Here is a 14,132-nt window from a genome sequence, read left to right on the forward strand (position 1 = left end):
TTCACAAAATACCAATTATTTTGTTTTATGTAGGCTCCTTGAAGTTCGTGGAAGGCTGTATGAGCTTCTAACTCATTGTATTCCTCCTGAGGTAATAATGAAGGTAACCCAATTTCAGATCTTGAACTTTTTACAGCTATAAAATTTGGACGCTGGGTGTGTGATCATAGGGCTTTTTGCAGTATCAAGATATCATCTCTTTCTCTCCGGCTCATTAATTGCACATATTTACTGAACCTCTATGGTGTGCCAGGCACTATTAGAGGAATGCTGAAGAAAAGAAGGGAGGGCCTGCCTAAAGTGAAGTTATATTCTAGTGGTGTGAAAAGGAGAACAAATAAAGAAGTAAGAGAATTTCAGAGTGTTGTAAGTGCTGTAAAGGAAATACCAAGGTGCAGGGATGATAATGGAGGGTGGGGCTACAAAGAAAAAAGTGAAGATCCACCCTTCCGTTTTCACAAAGGTAACCACTTTTAACAGACCTCTTTTCTATTCACGTAGAAACAAGTACGTGTATATATGTGGTTTCACAAAACTTCTCAGTTTTCTACATTTTAGTATGGATGTTGTGTCATGACCATATGTATAGATTTACTTTGTTCTGTTAATGGATGAATGGTTTTCTGTTGTGTGACTGTATCATAGCTTTTCCGAATATGACCTCCATTGGTGGAACTTTAAGTTGTCTACAAATTATTATTGTTATTATAAATAGTGCTGCAGAAAGCATCCTTACACTTATATTCTTGCACTTTGTGCAGTTAAATATTTGGAATTTAGAATATGGTTGATACCCACCACATTTTTATGTCATGGAAAAAGTACCCAAAGTTTTTGCTTTTGGATGAAGGTCGTTGATTCACATAAAAAAATTAAAGATCTCACATATATAAAGAGAGTATGTTTAACTTTAGTCTTTTTGTGAATGGGAGAAATAAGGCATGCTTAGCTGTTTTTATTAATGATTTTTAAATTACTGATTATTTTTGTTTAGGGCCTTCTCTCAGAACTGTTACATAATTGTGATGGACAACTGAAAGGGGAGGTGGCCCAAATGGCAGCTTACTATGAGCATCGTCTACAGCTGGGTAGCAAAGCCATTTATCACTTGGAAGCGTTTGTGGCCAAATTCATGGCACTTTATAAGAAGTTCATGGAGGATGGATTGGAAGGCATGATGTTCTGACTTCTGTCAGTTATTCTTGCAAAGATTTCTCAGTATCAGTATTTACCTACAGCTTATATTAAAAGAGCTGTGGGTAAATTAACTGAACTTAATCATGTCGTATTTGTTTTTTTGGTAATAACTTCTCTGTGAACTATTAATCATCCTCTGAGTTAAATAATTGCTCCTATACTATTGAAGTATGCAGTTTTGTACATAGAGACTTTAGAGTCTAAGAAAATGATCTTAATTTACTTTAAGCATTTGTTATTCAAGTATTCATTGTTGATCCTCCTATTCTCTTCCGTCTAATCTCTCACATGCTAAAGGAGATTTACACATTAGAAAGCAAAGATTATTTTCATTTATCCAGATGACCATTTTCTGCCACAGGTAACATGATTGTTTGACACATCATTATATTTAATTCTAGTTTCTCTCAATGAATAATTGTATTTTTGTAGGAAATGTAAGATTTCATTCTGAAACAATTCTTAGTATGGACAAAATTGCAGATACCATTTCTGTTGAGGCTGCAGATTTCCAACTTTTGTTTCAGTGGTTCAGATTAGTATTAGGTCGGCACTAAGAAATAAGCATGTTTTCACTAATTTAAGTACTTGAGAGTCTTGAAGAAAATTCAGAATGAAGTTCTGGAGAAAGGTATGTTACTGTAGTAATTACTCTTTGAACAGGTTTTGTGTTTTGTCATTAGCTCTGCCCTTTTTAATTAAATATTTCGGTTCATGGACCAAAGGGTTTACTTGACAAATTTGTGTGACAGACTCCGAACAATTCCTTTACTATGAAGTATAATTTATAAAATAAAATATACCCATTTTAAGGGTACAGTTTGATTTTTGACCAGTGAAACTATGATCCCAATCAAGGTATAGATGCCGTCACCCCAAAAAGTTCCCTCCATATCCCTTTGCAGTCAGTTCATCCCTACCCTGGCTCAGATGATCACTGATCTTGTCATTATAGATGAGTTTTGCCAGTTCAAGAATTTAATGGAATCAGATATTGTAAGCATTCTTGTGTAATACTTCATTCTCTCTCATTATTGAGATTCATCCATATTGTTGAATGTTTCACTAGTTAATGTTTATTGTTCAATATTTTTGTATATACTTTTAAAGCCTATTCACTTGCTGATGGATCTTTGGTTTGTTTCCAGGTTTGGTTATTATGAATAAAGTTGCTGTGAATACTTACGTGTAAGTCTTTTTGTGGACAGGTTTTTATTTGTCTTGAGTAACTACGTAAGAGTGCAATGACTGGGCATACAATATTGTAAACATTAACTTTTAAAAAGTTGCTAAACTTTCCTAAAGTTGTATTACTTTACACTTCTACCAGCAATATAAGAATTCCTGTTGTTCCTATAGTATTGGTTTTACTGACTTTCTATGTTGTTGTCCATTTATATTTTATTACCTTTTTTATCTTCTACTTTTTCCCTCTGCTTATTTTTCTAGGTTATGTACTTGGAAATTTAGATAATTAACTTTAGACTATTCTTTTCTAATATAATTTAAAGTTATAAATTTCATCCTGAGTACTGATTAAGCTTTTTAACATTCTCCTACAAATGTTGATATTTTAGGTTTTCATTTCTACTTAGTTCAAACTTTTCTGATTTCACTTGTGATTTTTTTTTTTTAACCCAATGGATTACTTGGAATTATGTTGTTCAATTTCCAAGTCCTTAGGGATTTTCCAAATATATTTTTACACCTCCTCTGTCTTTCTTAGTTTTTAGTCTTTTACTGAGAGAAATATTGAAATCTCCCTCCATAATTATGCATCTGTCTAATTCAGTTCTTTTGGACTTCAAGCATTTTGAAGATCGTTCTTAGGTACTTGAATAATATCTTGATATATTGACTCCTTTATCATTATGAAGTGCCCAGTTGCTTCTCTGTCTTTTGGCTAAGATCATGTGTATGAAATGCCCTTTTTTATTTCTAGTAATATTCCTTGCTGTGAAAATCTACTTTTTAAAATATTTATGTAGACACTCCAGCTTTCTTTTGATTAGTGTTTGCATGGTAGGAGTATTTCTTATAGCGTACGTCTGCTAACAATTTTCTCAGTTTTTGTTTCTCTGGAATGTAGTTTACCATTTATAGGATTCTTGGTTGATTTGGGTGTTTTAAACCCCCACCACTTTGAATATGTCATTCTGCTGCCTTCACGTTTCTGTTGTTTCTGATGACAAGTTAGCCAGTAGTCTTGAGGTTGTTTCCTTTTACATAATGAGCCAATTTTCTTTTGCAGTTTTCAGTATTTCTTTTTTTCTTTGGCTTTTAGTAGTGTATGATATGTCTACATGTAGTTTTCTTTATATTTCTCCTACTTGGGCTTTGTTGAGTTTCTTGAATCAGATTATTATGAGTTGTAGTAGTTGCTTTGCAGTATTTGTTAAACATCTGGCTCCACTCAGAGTCAGTTTCTTTTGGCTGCTTTTTCTCCTGTGTACTGTTACACTTTTCCCTTTTTTCCCTGTCTGGTAATTTTTGGCTGAAAACTTGACATTTTAGATAAGATATTTTAGCAACTTAGGATTCTCTTTTGTTTTTCTGACGTTTTTTCCTCCTGATGGTTTTTCTTTTTTTTATTTCATGGATTGCTTAGATGTCAGCTGTGTAATTTGTCTCCACCGCATTGTACAATCACTGATGTTTCTGCTCAGTCGCTTTTATTTTAGCCTGGCTTTATCCTTCTGTCTGTGTAGTTTAGTGACCAACCAATGATGTGAACAGAGTTTATACTTAGACATCATGAGACTACAAGGCAACTGAACTACATGTGGAATGAGGAATGCATTCAAGGTTGCAACCAGTCCTCAGTACCCCTTGGTTTTTATTTTCTAGTTTAGCCGTCCGTCAGTTATATGTGTGAGCTTAGCTTAACCCCTCTGTGGTTCTTCCACTTCTAGGATCTCTCAGTTTAATTTCTGATTTGTCTGTCAATGGCCATGAACTAGGCCTGCAACTTAGGGCTAGCAAAGCTATTGTATGGGTTTTCCCCATCCTTTTTGAACCAAGTCTGCCATTTTTATCCGGCAAAGCAATGAGTTTTCCTTGCCCCGACCTTGAATCAAGTCCACTGCTCTGGCTGCATCCAGCCCTAAACTTATAAAGCTACATTTTTTACTGGCCAAGTGACAGGTGTATGGTTGTATCACCAGGCATAGAGGGTCATAATGTTGCTGCCATTTTTACCTGCAGCTGATCAGTTTTGAAATAATAGACATTCTTCAATTTGTTGTGTGACTTTGATCAAGCTTCAGTATACTGAATTGGTTGTTTTTTGACAATTTTGTTCACTTCTGTACTTAACTGTAGTGGGAAATCACCCAATATCTTCCTGTTTCCATTAGTAGAAGTAGCCATCCACTGATTGATTTCTTCATTGCTTTTGTAGACTCAAATTTCAATCTGGCATCATTTATTTTAAAGCCCGAAAAAGTTTATCATTTCTTGTGAAGCAGGTCTGCTGGTGAATTATCTTAAGAGTTTTTTGGCTTAAAAATGTCTTTGTTTTGCATTCCTTTTGGAAAGCATTTTCAATGGACAAAATACAGATGGTTTCAAAATACAAAATACAGATGAAATACTGTAGTTTGACAGTTTTTCTTCCCCATCTGTATTTTGTCTTCTGGGTTGTATTGTTTCTGAAGAGAGATACGTAGTCATCATATTTTTAATTTTATTTTGCTACTATGGCTGCTTTTAAGATTTCCAACTTCTCTTTATGACTAGTTTCCAACAGTTTGAGTAAGATGCGTCTTGGTGCGATTTGTGTGTGTGTTTATCTTGCTTTACACTACTTTGGGTTTGTTGCAGTCCTTGATTTATGGGCTTATGTATTTTATTAAATTTTGAAAAACTGATTTTGAATATTTTTCTGCCCCTTCCTCTAAGACTAATTACATCGCTATTTGGTAGTGTTGCATAAGTCACAGAGTCTCTCTTTTTCCTAGCTTTTTTCTCACTGTCCTACAGTTTGAATAGTTTCCTTCAAGTTTTCAGCTCTGGCAGTTTCATTTGCTGCTTTTTTATATTTCTCATTGTTTTTATGTTTCTCTTTAAATCTTTTGAACATATTTATAATAGGTCTTCTGAAGTCTGTCTGCTTATTATATCTGTCATTTCTGGATCTGTTTCTATTGACTGATATTTTTCCTGGTTGTGGGTTAGATTTCTTGCCTTTTTGTATGTGCATTAATTTGGATTGGATTCTGGCTCTTTCATTATTACATTGTCATGTTACATTATCAAGTGTCTGAATTCTTTTTTTGTGTGTGTTTTTTTTAACTGTTGGACTTTGTCTTGGCAGACAATTACAGTTGATCCTTGAACTACAGAAGTGTGAACTGTGTGTATCCATTTATACGTAGTTTTTTTTTCAATAAACAGAAAATTTTTTTGAGACTTAATTTGAAAACACTCATGGAAAAATGCATAACCTAGGAATATCTTTTAAAATTTTAAAAAGGTACATCATAAATGCCTAAAATATGTGTAGCTACTAGTCTGTTTCATCATTTACTGTGATAAAATATATACAAATCTATTATAAAAAGTTAAAATTTATCAAAACTTTCACAAACTCAGACCATACATGGTGCCATTCACAGCCAAGAGAAATGTAAACAAATGTAAAATTCAGGGGTCCTCAGCCCCCTGTGGCCTGTTAGGAACTGGGGCCACATAGCAGGAGGTGAGCGACCAGTGAGCACCAGAGACTATTACCACCTGAGCTCCATCACCTGTCAGATCAGCAGCAGCATTAGATTCTCATAGGAGTGGGAACTCTGTTGTGAACTGTACATGTGAGGGATCTAGATTGTGTACTCCTTATGAGACTCTAATGCCTGATGATCTGAGATGGAACAGTTTCATCCCCCTCCACCCCTTCCTCCAGCCTTCTGGGGTCCATGGATAAATTGTCTTCCACAAAACTAGTCCCTGGTGCTAAAAAGGTTGGGGAGTGCAGTATTAAATCATAACTGCATAAAATTACAGTACATACTATGCTGCCATAATACTTCTGTAGCCACCTCCTCTTGGTATTGCAGTGAGCTTAAGTGTTGTATTCATTTAAAATGCCGTGTGGTACTAATATCTCTGAGTGAGCAGTTAGTCTCTCCAGTAAATTGCATATTGCAATAAAAGTGATCTCTTGCCATTCTGAAGTATCTTTCACCATGTGTAAGTGCAATAACATAAGCCTTGAATAACACCATGAGACCGATACGGAGGTTACTGGTGCTGCTGGAAGTGCTGTCAAGAGAAAACTCATGACGTAAGAAAAAGTTAAATTGCTTTAAAGTACCTTTACAGATTGAGGTCTAAAGCTGTGGTTGCCCTCAATTTCAGACAGTGTATTCATTTTGAAGTATCAGTACAGTACTGTAGGTGTAATTTCTCTTCCATATCACTCAATATTTTCTGTAGCTTATGTAATAATACAGTATATAAGACATATACAAAATGAGTTGACTTTATGTTATTGGTAAGGCTTTCAGTCAACAATAGACTATTGGTAATTACATTTTGGGGGAGTCAAAAGTTATACAGGGGTTTTTGACTGCATAGGGGTCTATGCCCTTAACTCTTGCATTGTTGAAGGGTCAACTGTATTTGATTATCAGCTTGTTCTTTTTCATGCTTGTTTGTAAACTTTGTTGGAGTAGGCCTGGAGTAGTCTTGAGTCCTAATTTAGCTTTAAAATAGGGGCATGATATTTCTGGGGTCTCTACTGCATGTCCTGGAGATCATTGGGGTATAACCATTCTGGGTCACCAGAACTCAAATATCTTCCAGCCTTGTGGGAGCTCTGGAAATTATTCAGCTTGCAGTTTTTATTTTCTCCATGGTTTTAGTTACCCATGGTCAACTGCAATTTGAAAATATTATGTGGCCAGGTGCGGTGACCATGCCTGTAATTCCAGCACTTTGGGAGGCTGAGGCGGGAAAGTTGCTTAGCCCAGGAGCCCGAGATGATCTGGGCAACATATTGAGACCCTGTCTCTACAAATGATAAACAAAATAGAAAATTAGCTGGGTGTAGTGGTATGTGCTTGTGGGCCCAGCCGCTAGTGGGGCTGACGTGGGAGGATTACTTGAATCTAGGAAGTTGAAGCTGCAATGGGCTATGATCGTGCCACTGCACCCCAGCTTGGGCCACAGAGCAAGAGCCTGTCTCAGGAAAAAAAAAAAAAAAAGAAAAATCCAGAAATAATTTGTAAGTTTCAAATTGCATGCCATTCTGAGTAATGTAATACAATCTAATCTTCCACCATCCTACTCCATCCCACCTAAGATGTGAACCCTCTTTGTCCAGTGGATCCAGACTGTATCTGCTACTTGCGTGTTAGTAATCAACCAAAGATAACAAGGCAACTCTTACGTAGGAGTGCTTTTCTGTGTAACTCCCTTCTTTCCAGATCTCTGCCCAACATAGGCAGCCACCTCAGCCTCTCTGAATTCTGCTCCTTTTCCTCAACTCACCGTTATCACAGTTCTCTACCTGGGTTTTTCCTTCCTACCCTGCAGCCAAATGTAGGGTGGGAAGGAAGGTTTTTCTTTCCCACCCCACAGCCACTTTCTTCCAGGCAGAAAGCCAGAATGATGGTAGAGTTGACCTTATTGGTTGCTTTATATATTTTGTCCAGTTTTTTAGTTGTACAGTGGGAGGGCAAGCCCATTAACAGTTAGTGGCAGTATAAGTCTTGAAGCTAGGATTCTAACCTAAGGCCCTGGTTTCCATGCGTGAATCACTGTTTTATACCATTCTTTAAAAATCTATGATTTTATGTTTCATATAAATTAAAATTTTGTTCATGGGATTTGTAGTTGTGCAGTATACATCACAACAGAAACTTGTAGTTTTAAGTGCTGTTTTACACTCTGAGATTTATCAGAATTGAGTAATAGTACATTAAATATTATTTCCAAATTATAGCACTTAATCACAAAACACATTCCTTAAAAAGTAAAACAAAAAAACAAAAAAAAACCTCAACTCTTGGCAGCAATTTTCTTTGTACCTTGTTCCCAAGTAAAACATAGTCATCTCATATTTTTCAAATTGATGAACAGATTTCTCTAGCTATTTGCTCCTGTTTTTTTTTTCCTGTTTACAATTTCTATGGAAATTTGGAGCATTATCACAAGATGTTCTCTATCAGTTTGATTATAGCGTACAAGACTTACAATAAATTACTTTCCTCTCTGCAGCTTTGCAAAAATAGTGGTCTCCACAAACCTCAGCTCCTATCTAAATTGCAGCCTAATGCCAATTTACAAACACTATATGGTACCTTTGTGGCTTAGTAGCTTATGCGCCTTTTGCAGTTGTTTAATTAGCTGATTGCCCACTGAAGTTACCTTCTCTTTAATATAGCAGCACCAGAAGCTTAAGCAACTTCCTGAAGAGCAGCTGTGCAAAATAATTACTAGCTGTAGGCATGGAAAGAGCTTGACACAGTTTCTCTAGAATAACATTAAGTACCTTTATGTGAGGCACTATGCTAGATTCTTCACAGGCATTCTCTCGTTTAATTCTCCTAACACTCTTTGAACTAGACATTATGATCTTGTTTTGCAGATGAGAAACTGGATCCAGTTGATCATGGGTGCCACTCTAATAAATTCACAGCTACCAACCAAGAAATGGGCTGTCAACACTGCCCAACGGACATATGTTTCTCTGATCAAGTCTCCACAATGCCTTTTTCAAAACTTAATTTGGAGCAAATAACTTTACCTTCTTGTTAGCTACCAAAACCAAATCCATATGCAGCCTATGTTACCATATCCTCATTTGTATGCATCCTGTTGACTATATCTATATTTATATGCAACCTATATTCTCCTAATACAGTAGAGAAGCTGCCCATCTTCCTTGTTAAGCTTCCCATCTTGTTGGGTTTGTTCTATGTTGATTGTCTTTTTCTTTTGATGATTAATCATGTTTTTCTACTTCTTTGTTGAGTAATTGTGAACAGTAGTTCACAATTATGGTTATGAATGATCTGGGCTTTAGAGATTACAGAAGAACGTATTTGCAGAATTAGGGTTCAAGCTCTCTTGTTCTCTCTTTTAAAGGATTACCTCTATCATTTTCTAGCAGCAGTGGCTGCCCCCTAGTCTTCTGGTTCTTTAATCCAATAAGACAGTAAAGTTTTCATAAGAGTTTTAGCTGCCCATGTTAGTGATGACTGTGGCCTGACCTCAGGCTAAATGCCCTAAAAATGAAAAACTCTAGTGCTCTGCCCACCTTCCAATTGTTGACTACCTTCCAGTTTCTGCTGTTCTTCTCTCTCCAGCAGTTGTTTTTTCTACTACCGTTTTATTATTTGTTTTCTGGTTGTTTTGTGGCCTTCCTTCCCTCCTTCTTGCTTGCCTGCTTACGTGATTTTCTCAGTGGTGTGTTTCAATATCTTGCTTTTTCTTGTTTGTGTATCTGTTGTAGGATTTTTTATTTGAGGTTACTATCAGGTTTGCAAATAATATAACTCATTATTTTAAACTGATGACAATTTAACACTAATTTCAAAAACTAACAGAAAACTAATAAAAATTCTACAATTTAACTTCATCGCTTCTGCTTTTTAACTTTTGGTTATTTCTGTTTATATCTTATACTGTCTATGTTCTGAAAAGTTGTTGTAGTTATTTTTGATAGGTTCATCTTTTAGTCTTTCTATTCAAGATATGGATAGTTTACACACCACAGTTACAGTGTTATAATATTCTATGTTTGTCTATGTACTTACTATTGCCAGTGAGTCTTGTACCTTCAGATGATTTCTTGTTTCTCATTAACATTCTTTTCTTTCAGAGCGAAGAAATCCCTTTGGCATTACTTGTATGATAGGCTTAATGTTGATGAAATTCCTCAGCTTTTGTTTATCTGGGAAAGTCTATATTTCTCCTTAAATGTTTGAAGGATATTTTCACAGGATATAAGTCTAGGATAAAATATATTTTCCTTCAGCACTTTAAATATGCCATGCCACTCTTTCCTGCCTGTAAGATTTCCATAGTGAAATCTGCTGCCAGACATATTGGAGCCCCATTGTATGTTGTTTGTTTCTTTTCTGTTGCTGCTTTTAGGATCCTTTATCCATGACCTTTGGGAGTTTGATTATTAGATGCCTTGAGATAGTCTTATTTGGGTTAAATCTTGGTGTTCTATAATTTTCTTGAACTTGAATGTTGACATCTTTCTCTAGGCTTGGGAAGTTCTCTGTTACTATCCATTTGAATAAACTTTCTACCTCTATATCTCTCTCTACCTTTTCTTTAAGGCCAGTAACTCTTAGATATGCCCTCTTGAAGATATTTTCTAGATCTTGTAGGCATGCTTCATTCTTTTTTATTCTTTTTTCTTTAGTCTCCTCTGGCTGTATGTTTTCAAATAGCCTGTCTTCAAGCTCATTAATTCTTCTTTTTGATCAATTCTGTTATTAAAGGGCTCTGATGCATTTATTAATAGGCCAATTGAATTTTTCAGCTGCAGAATTTCTGCTTGATTTTTAAAAATTTTTCCATGTCTCTGTTACATTTATCTAATAGGACTCTGACTTGCTTCTCTATGTTATCTTGAATTTCATTGCACTTCCTCAAAACAGCTATTTGGAATTCTCTGTCTGAAAGGTCACATATCTCTTTCACTTCTGGATTGGTCACTGATACCTTATGTAGTTTGTTTGGTGAGGTCATGTTTCCTGGATGACCCTGCTGCTTGTGGATGTTCATAGATGTATGGACACTGAAGAGTTAGGTATTTATTGTAGTGTGGGCTTGTTTATACCTGTCCTTCTTGGGAAGGCATTCCAAGTATTCAGAGAGAATTGAGTGTTGTGATCTAAGTCTGGTTACTGTAGCCATATATGCATTAGGGGGCACCCCAGTAGTGCTGTGACTCTTTCAGGCTCATAGAGATACTGCCTTGGTGGTCTTGGGTAAGATACAAGAGAATTCCCTAGATTACTAAGCAGAGACTCTTGTTCTCTTCCCTTTTCTCCAAACAAATGGAATTTCTGTCTCTCCATGCTGAGTTGCCTGGAGCTAGGGGAGAGGTGATACAAGCATGCCTATGACCACTACCACTGGGACTGTGCTATGTCAGGACTGAAGCCAGAACATCTCTGAGTCTCACCCAAGACATATAGCAAATACTGCCTGGGTACAACTGATGTTTTTCAAGGCCCAAGGGCTCTTTAGTCAGCAGATTATGAATTCTGCTAGAGCTGGGTTCTTCCCTTCAAGGCAGCGGGTTCCCTTCTGGCCCAGGGTGTGTCTACAAAGGTCATCCAGGAGCTAGGTCCTGGAATGAGGCCCTCAGGACTCTACCAAGTGTGCTGTCCTACTGTGGCTGAGCAGGTCTCCAAGTTGCAAGACAAAGTCCTCTTTACTCTTCCCTCCCCTCTCCTCAAGTGGAGGGAAGGAATCTCTTCTGCAGCTGCAATTTGTACTGCCTGGGATTGGAGGAGGGGTGATGCAGGCACTCCCTTGGCTGCCCTGGCTGGTGTCTCACTGGGTCTTGTGTATCCCAAGTCGGCTGACTCAAGCACGGTACAGCACCAGAGCTTGCCCAGGAATTGCAGTCTTGTGGCGCAGACTGCTATTCAAGTTTATTTAGGACCCCAGAGTGCTTTAGCCCGTGATGATGGTGCTAGCTGGAACTCAGTTTCTGCCCACTGGGATAGACAATTCCCCTGTGGCTAGGGCTGGTCTAAATGCTCCCTCTGTGGGTTCTGTCATGTGTTGCTCTCCACTGTGATGGGGAAGCACTGTCCAGTGCACACAGATTCTCTCTCTCTCTCTTTTTTTTTTTTTGATGGAGTCTCACCCTGTTGACTAGGCACTGAAGTGCAGTGGTGCGATCTTGGCTCACTGCAGCCTCCGCCTCCTAGGTTCAAGCGATTCTCCTGCCTCCCTCTCCCGAGTAGCTGGGATTACAGACACCTGCCACCACACCCGGCTAATTTTTGTATTTTTAGTAGAGACGGGGTTTCACCATGTTGGCCAGGCTTCTCTTGAACTCCTGACCTCAGGTGATCCACCTGCCTCAGCCTCCCAAAGTGCTGGGATTACAGGCGTGAGCCACCATGCCTGGCCTACACAGATTCTCTCTGCACCATGCCGCAGCTGATGGAGGATGAGAGAGGGGTGTGTAGGCAATTCAATACTGTCTTTCCTGCCTTCTACAGTGCCTTTTTCTTTAATACAGTGTTAAAATCAGGTACTGTGATCACTTATCTGATTTTTTGTTCTTACAAAGGTGCTTTCTTGTGTGGGTAGTAATTTGGTGTTCCTGCGGTGGGGGAGGGGGATAATCTCTAGGAGGTGCTATCTGGCCATCTTGCTTCACCTCCTCCTCCAGCAGTTGCTTTTTATAAGTTTGTTCAAAGCTTATAGTTGTTATCTACTGTAAGATTGTCAGCCATACCAGAAGCAGAAATTCCATCTCATTGTTTTATAAATATGGTCAAGTATCTCTTTTAAAAAAAAAATCATTCATATACCTCACATCCTCATTTTGCACCCTCTCTTTCTACTCTTTACACATTTTTGAAGTGTTTTCTGTTCATATTGCCTACATTTTCTTAGTTTGCAATCCATTTTAATCTGGTTTTCCTTCTTATAACTTCAAAAATACAATTTAGTCTAAAACATAGGGATGTATGTATGTGTGTATCTCCATCCAGTGAATTCTTGCTCTGTATCCAGTGAACTTTTAATTGACCTCAGCAATATGTGTTGCCCTTTCTTGAATCTCCTTTTTCCATGGTTTCCCTGAGACAAATATTCTCTTGTATTTTTTCGCCTACATCTTTGGCTGCTCACTTTACAGGCTTTTTCTTACCAAGCCATCAAATGTGGAATATAGCTTTATTCTCGACTCTCTGCTGCTCATAAGATTCTCTCCCTGGGTGACCTTATACATGCCCAAGGCTTCATATACCATCTATTAACTGTTAACTCCATTTATATGAGCTCAAACTTTATCTGAATTTCACACTTATGCATCTAAACACCTATCTGATGTTCGTTCACAGATACTTCAGAGACATCTCAAACTGAACATGTTCCACACTGAGCTTTTGATCTCTTCCAGCCCAAAGTAGACCTTTCCCATTGTTCCTTTCTCAATGTCATCTTTTCTGATTCTTTTCCATGTTCTACAGCAGTGGGGATTATCTGGGGTTCTACCTAATTTTCTTTATTCAATGACCAGCTTAATATCTGTCTTTTCCATGCTCCTTCCCCCTTTCTACTTCTGTTCATGAGACAACTCAGTTTTGAGTTCAAAAAGAGTACATGTGTTGATGATTCCCACATCCAGACATGAGGTGCTTTTCCTAATATAACCATCAGCCATTTCAATTTTGGTTTATCTAAAACAAATTCACCAGCATCTGTTAAACCAGCTACTTCTCTTAGCTTATTGCTTGTGTCAGGGTACTACTTTTCTTCTAGATACCGGGTGTAAACCTTTAGCATGTAAGTTGACCCCTCTCTCCATTTTGACAGTCATTTGTCAAGCTCTGGCCTTTATCCCTTGTAGATGGATGTTGCTTTCCTCTCTACCTGTATTTGTCGTCAAATGAACCATAACAGGCAGACTAGATGGACTCATGGCTAGGCATACTCAGATGAGCATAAGAGATTTAAACCAAAAGCATGGATGTCATTCAAAACAGCTATTTGTGCATTTAAAAATCAATAATTCTTCATACTCAACATGGCAAGTAATTTCTATTAAAAAGAGATAGAAATGTCAGTATTTAGATTTAGACCACTAAGGGCAACTTCTATCCATTTATTTGTTCAGAAAAATATTTATTGAGCACCTGCTGTTTGCCATGGCTTTTTTAAGGTACTGGGGATACAGCAGGACAAAATTGATAGAGGTTTTCTTTGTGGAGTTTACAGCCTAT

The 14,132-nt window shown here is 37.4% G+C and overlaps 1 protein-coding gene across 6 annotated transcripts in view; it reads left to right on the top strand.

Moving 5' to 3' along the window:
- The window catches only part of RFC3 (replication factor C subunit 3), a 147,246-nt gene that overhangs the window by 17,210 nt on the left and 115,904 nt on the right, over nucleotides 1-14,132 (top strand). For 2 of the 6 annotated variants that reach the window (XM_054665179.2, XM_016925164.4), the window contains exon 8: nucleotides 34-103. In XM_054665179.2, the coding sequence (XP_054521154.1) occupies nucleotides 34-103 (70 nt within the window). Of the gene's footprint in view, nucleotides 1-33; nucleotides 104-994; nucleotides 2,383-8,788; nucleotides 9,774-14,132 lie in introns of those variants that run through there. The other 4 variants (XM_063792042.1, XM_509625.8, XM_063792043.1 and 1 more) reach the window with 4 other exon arrangements.

Source organism: Pan troglodytes, chromosome 14, assembly GCF_028858775.2.
Source record: "Pan troglodytes isolate AG18354 chromosome 14, NHGRI_mPanTro3-v2.0_pri, whole genome shotgun sequence".
Classification (NCBI taxonomy): Eukaryota; Metazoa; Chordata; class Mammalia; order Primates; family Hominidae; genus Pan; species Pan troglodytes.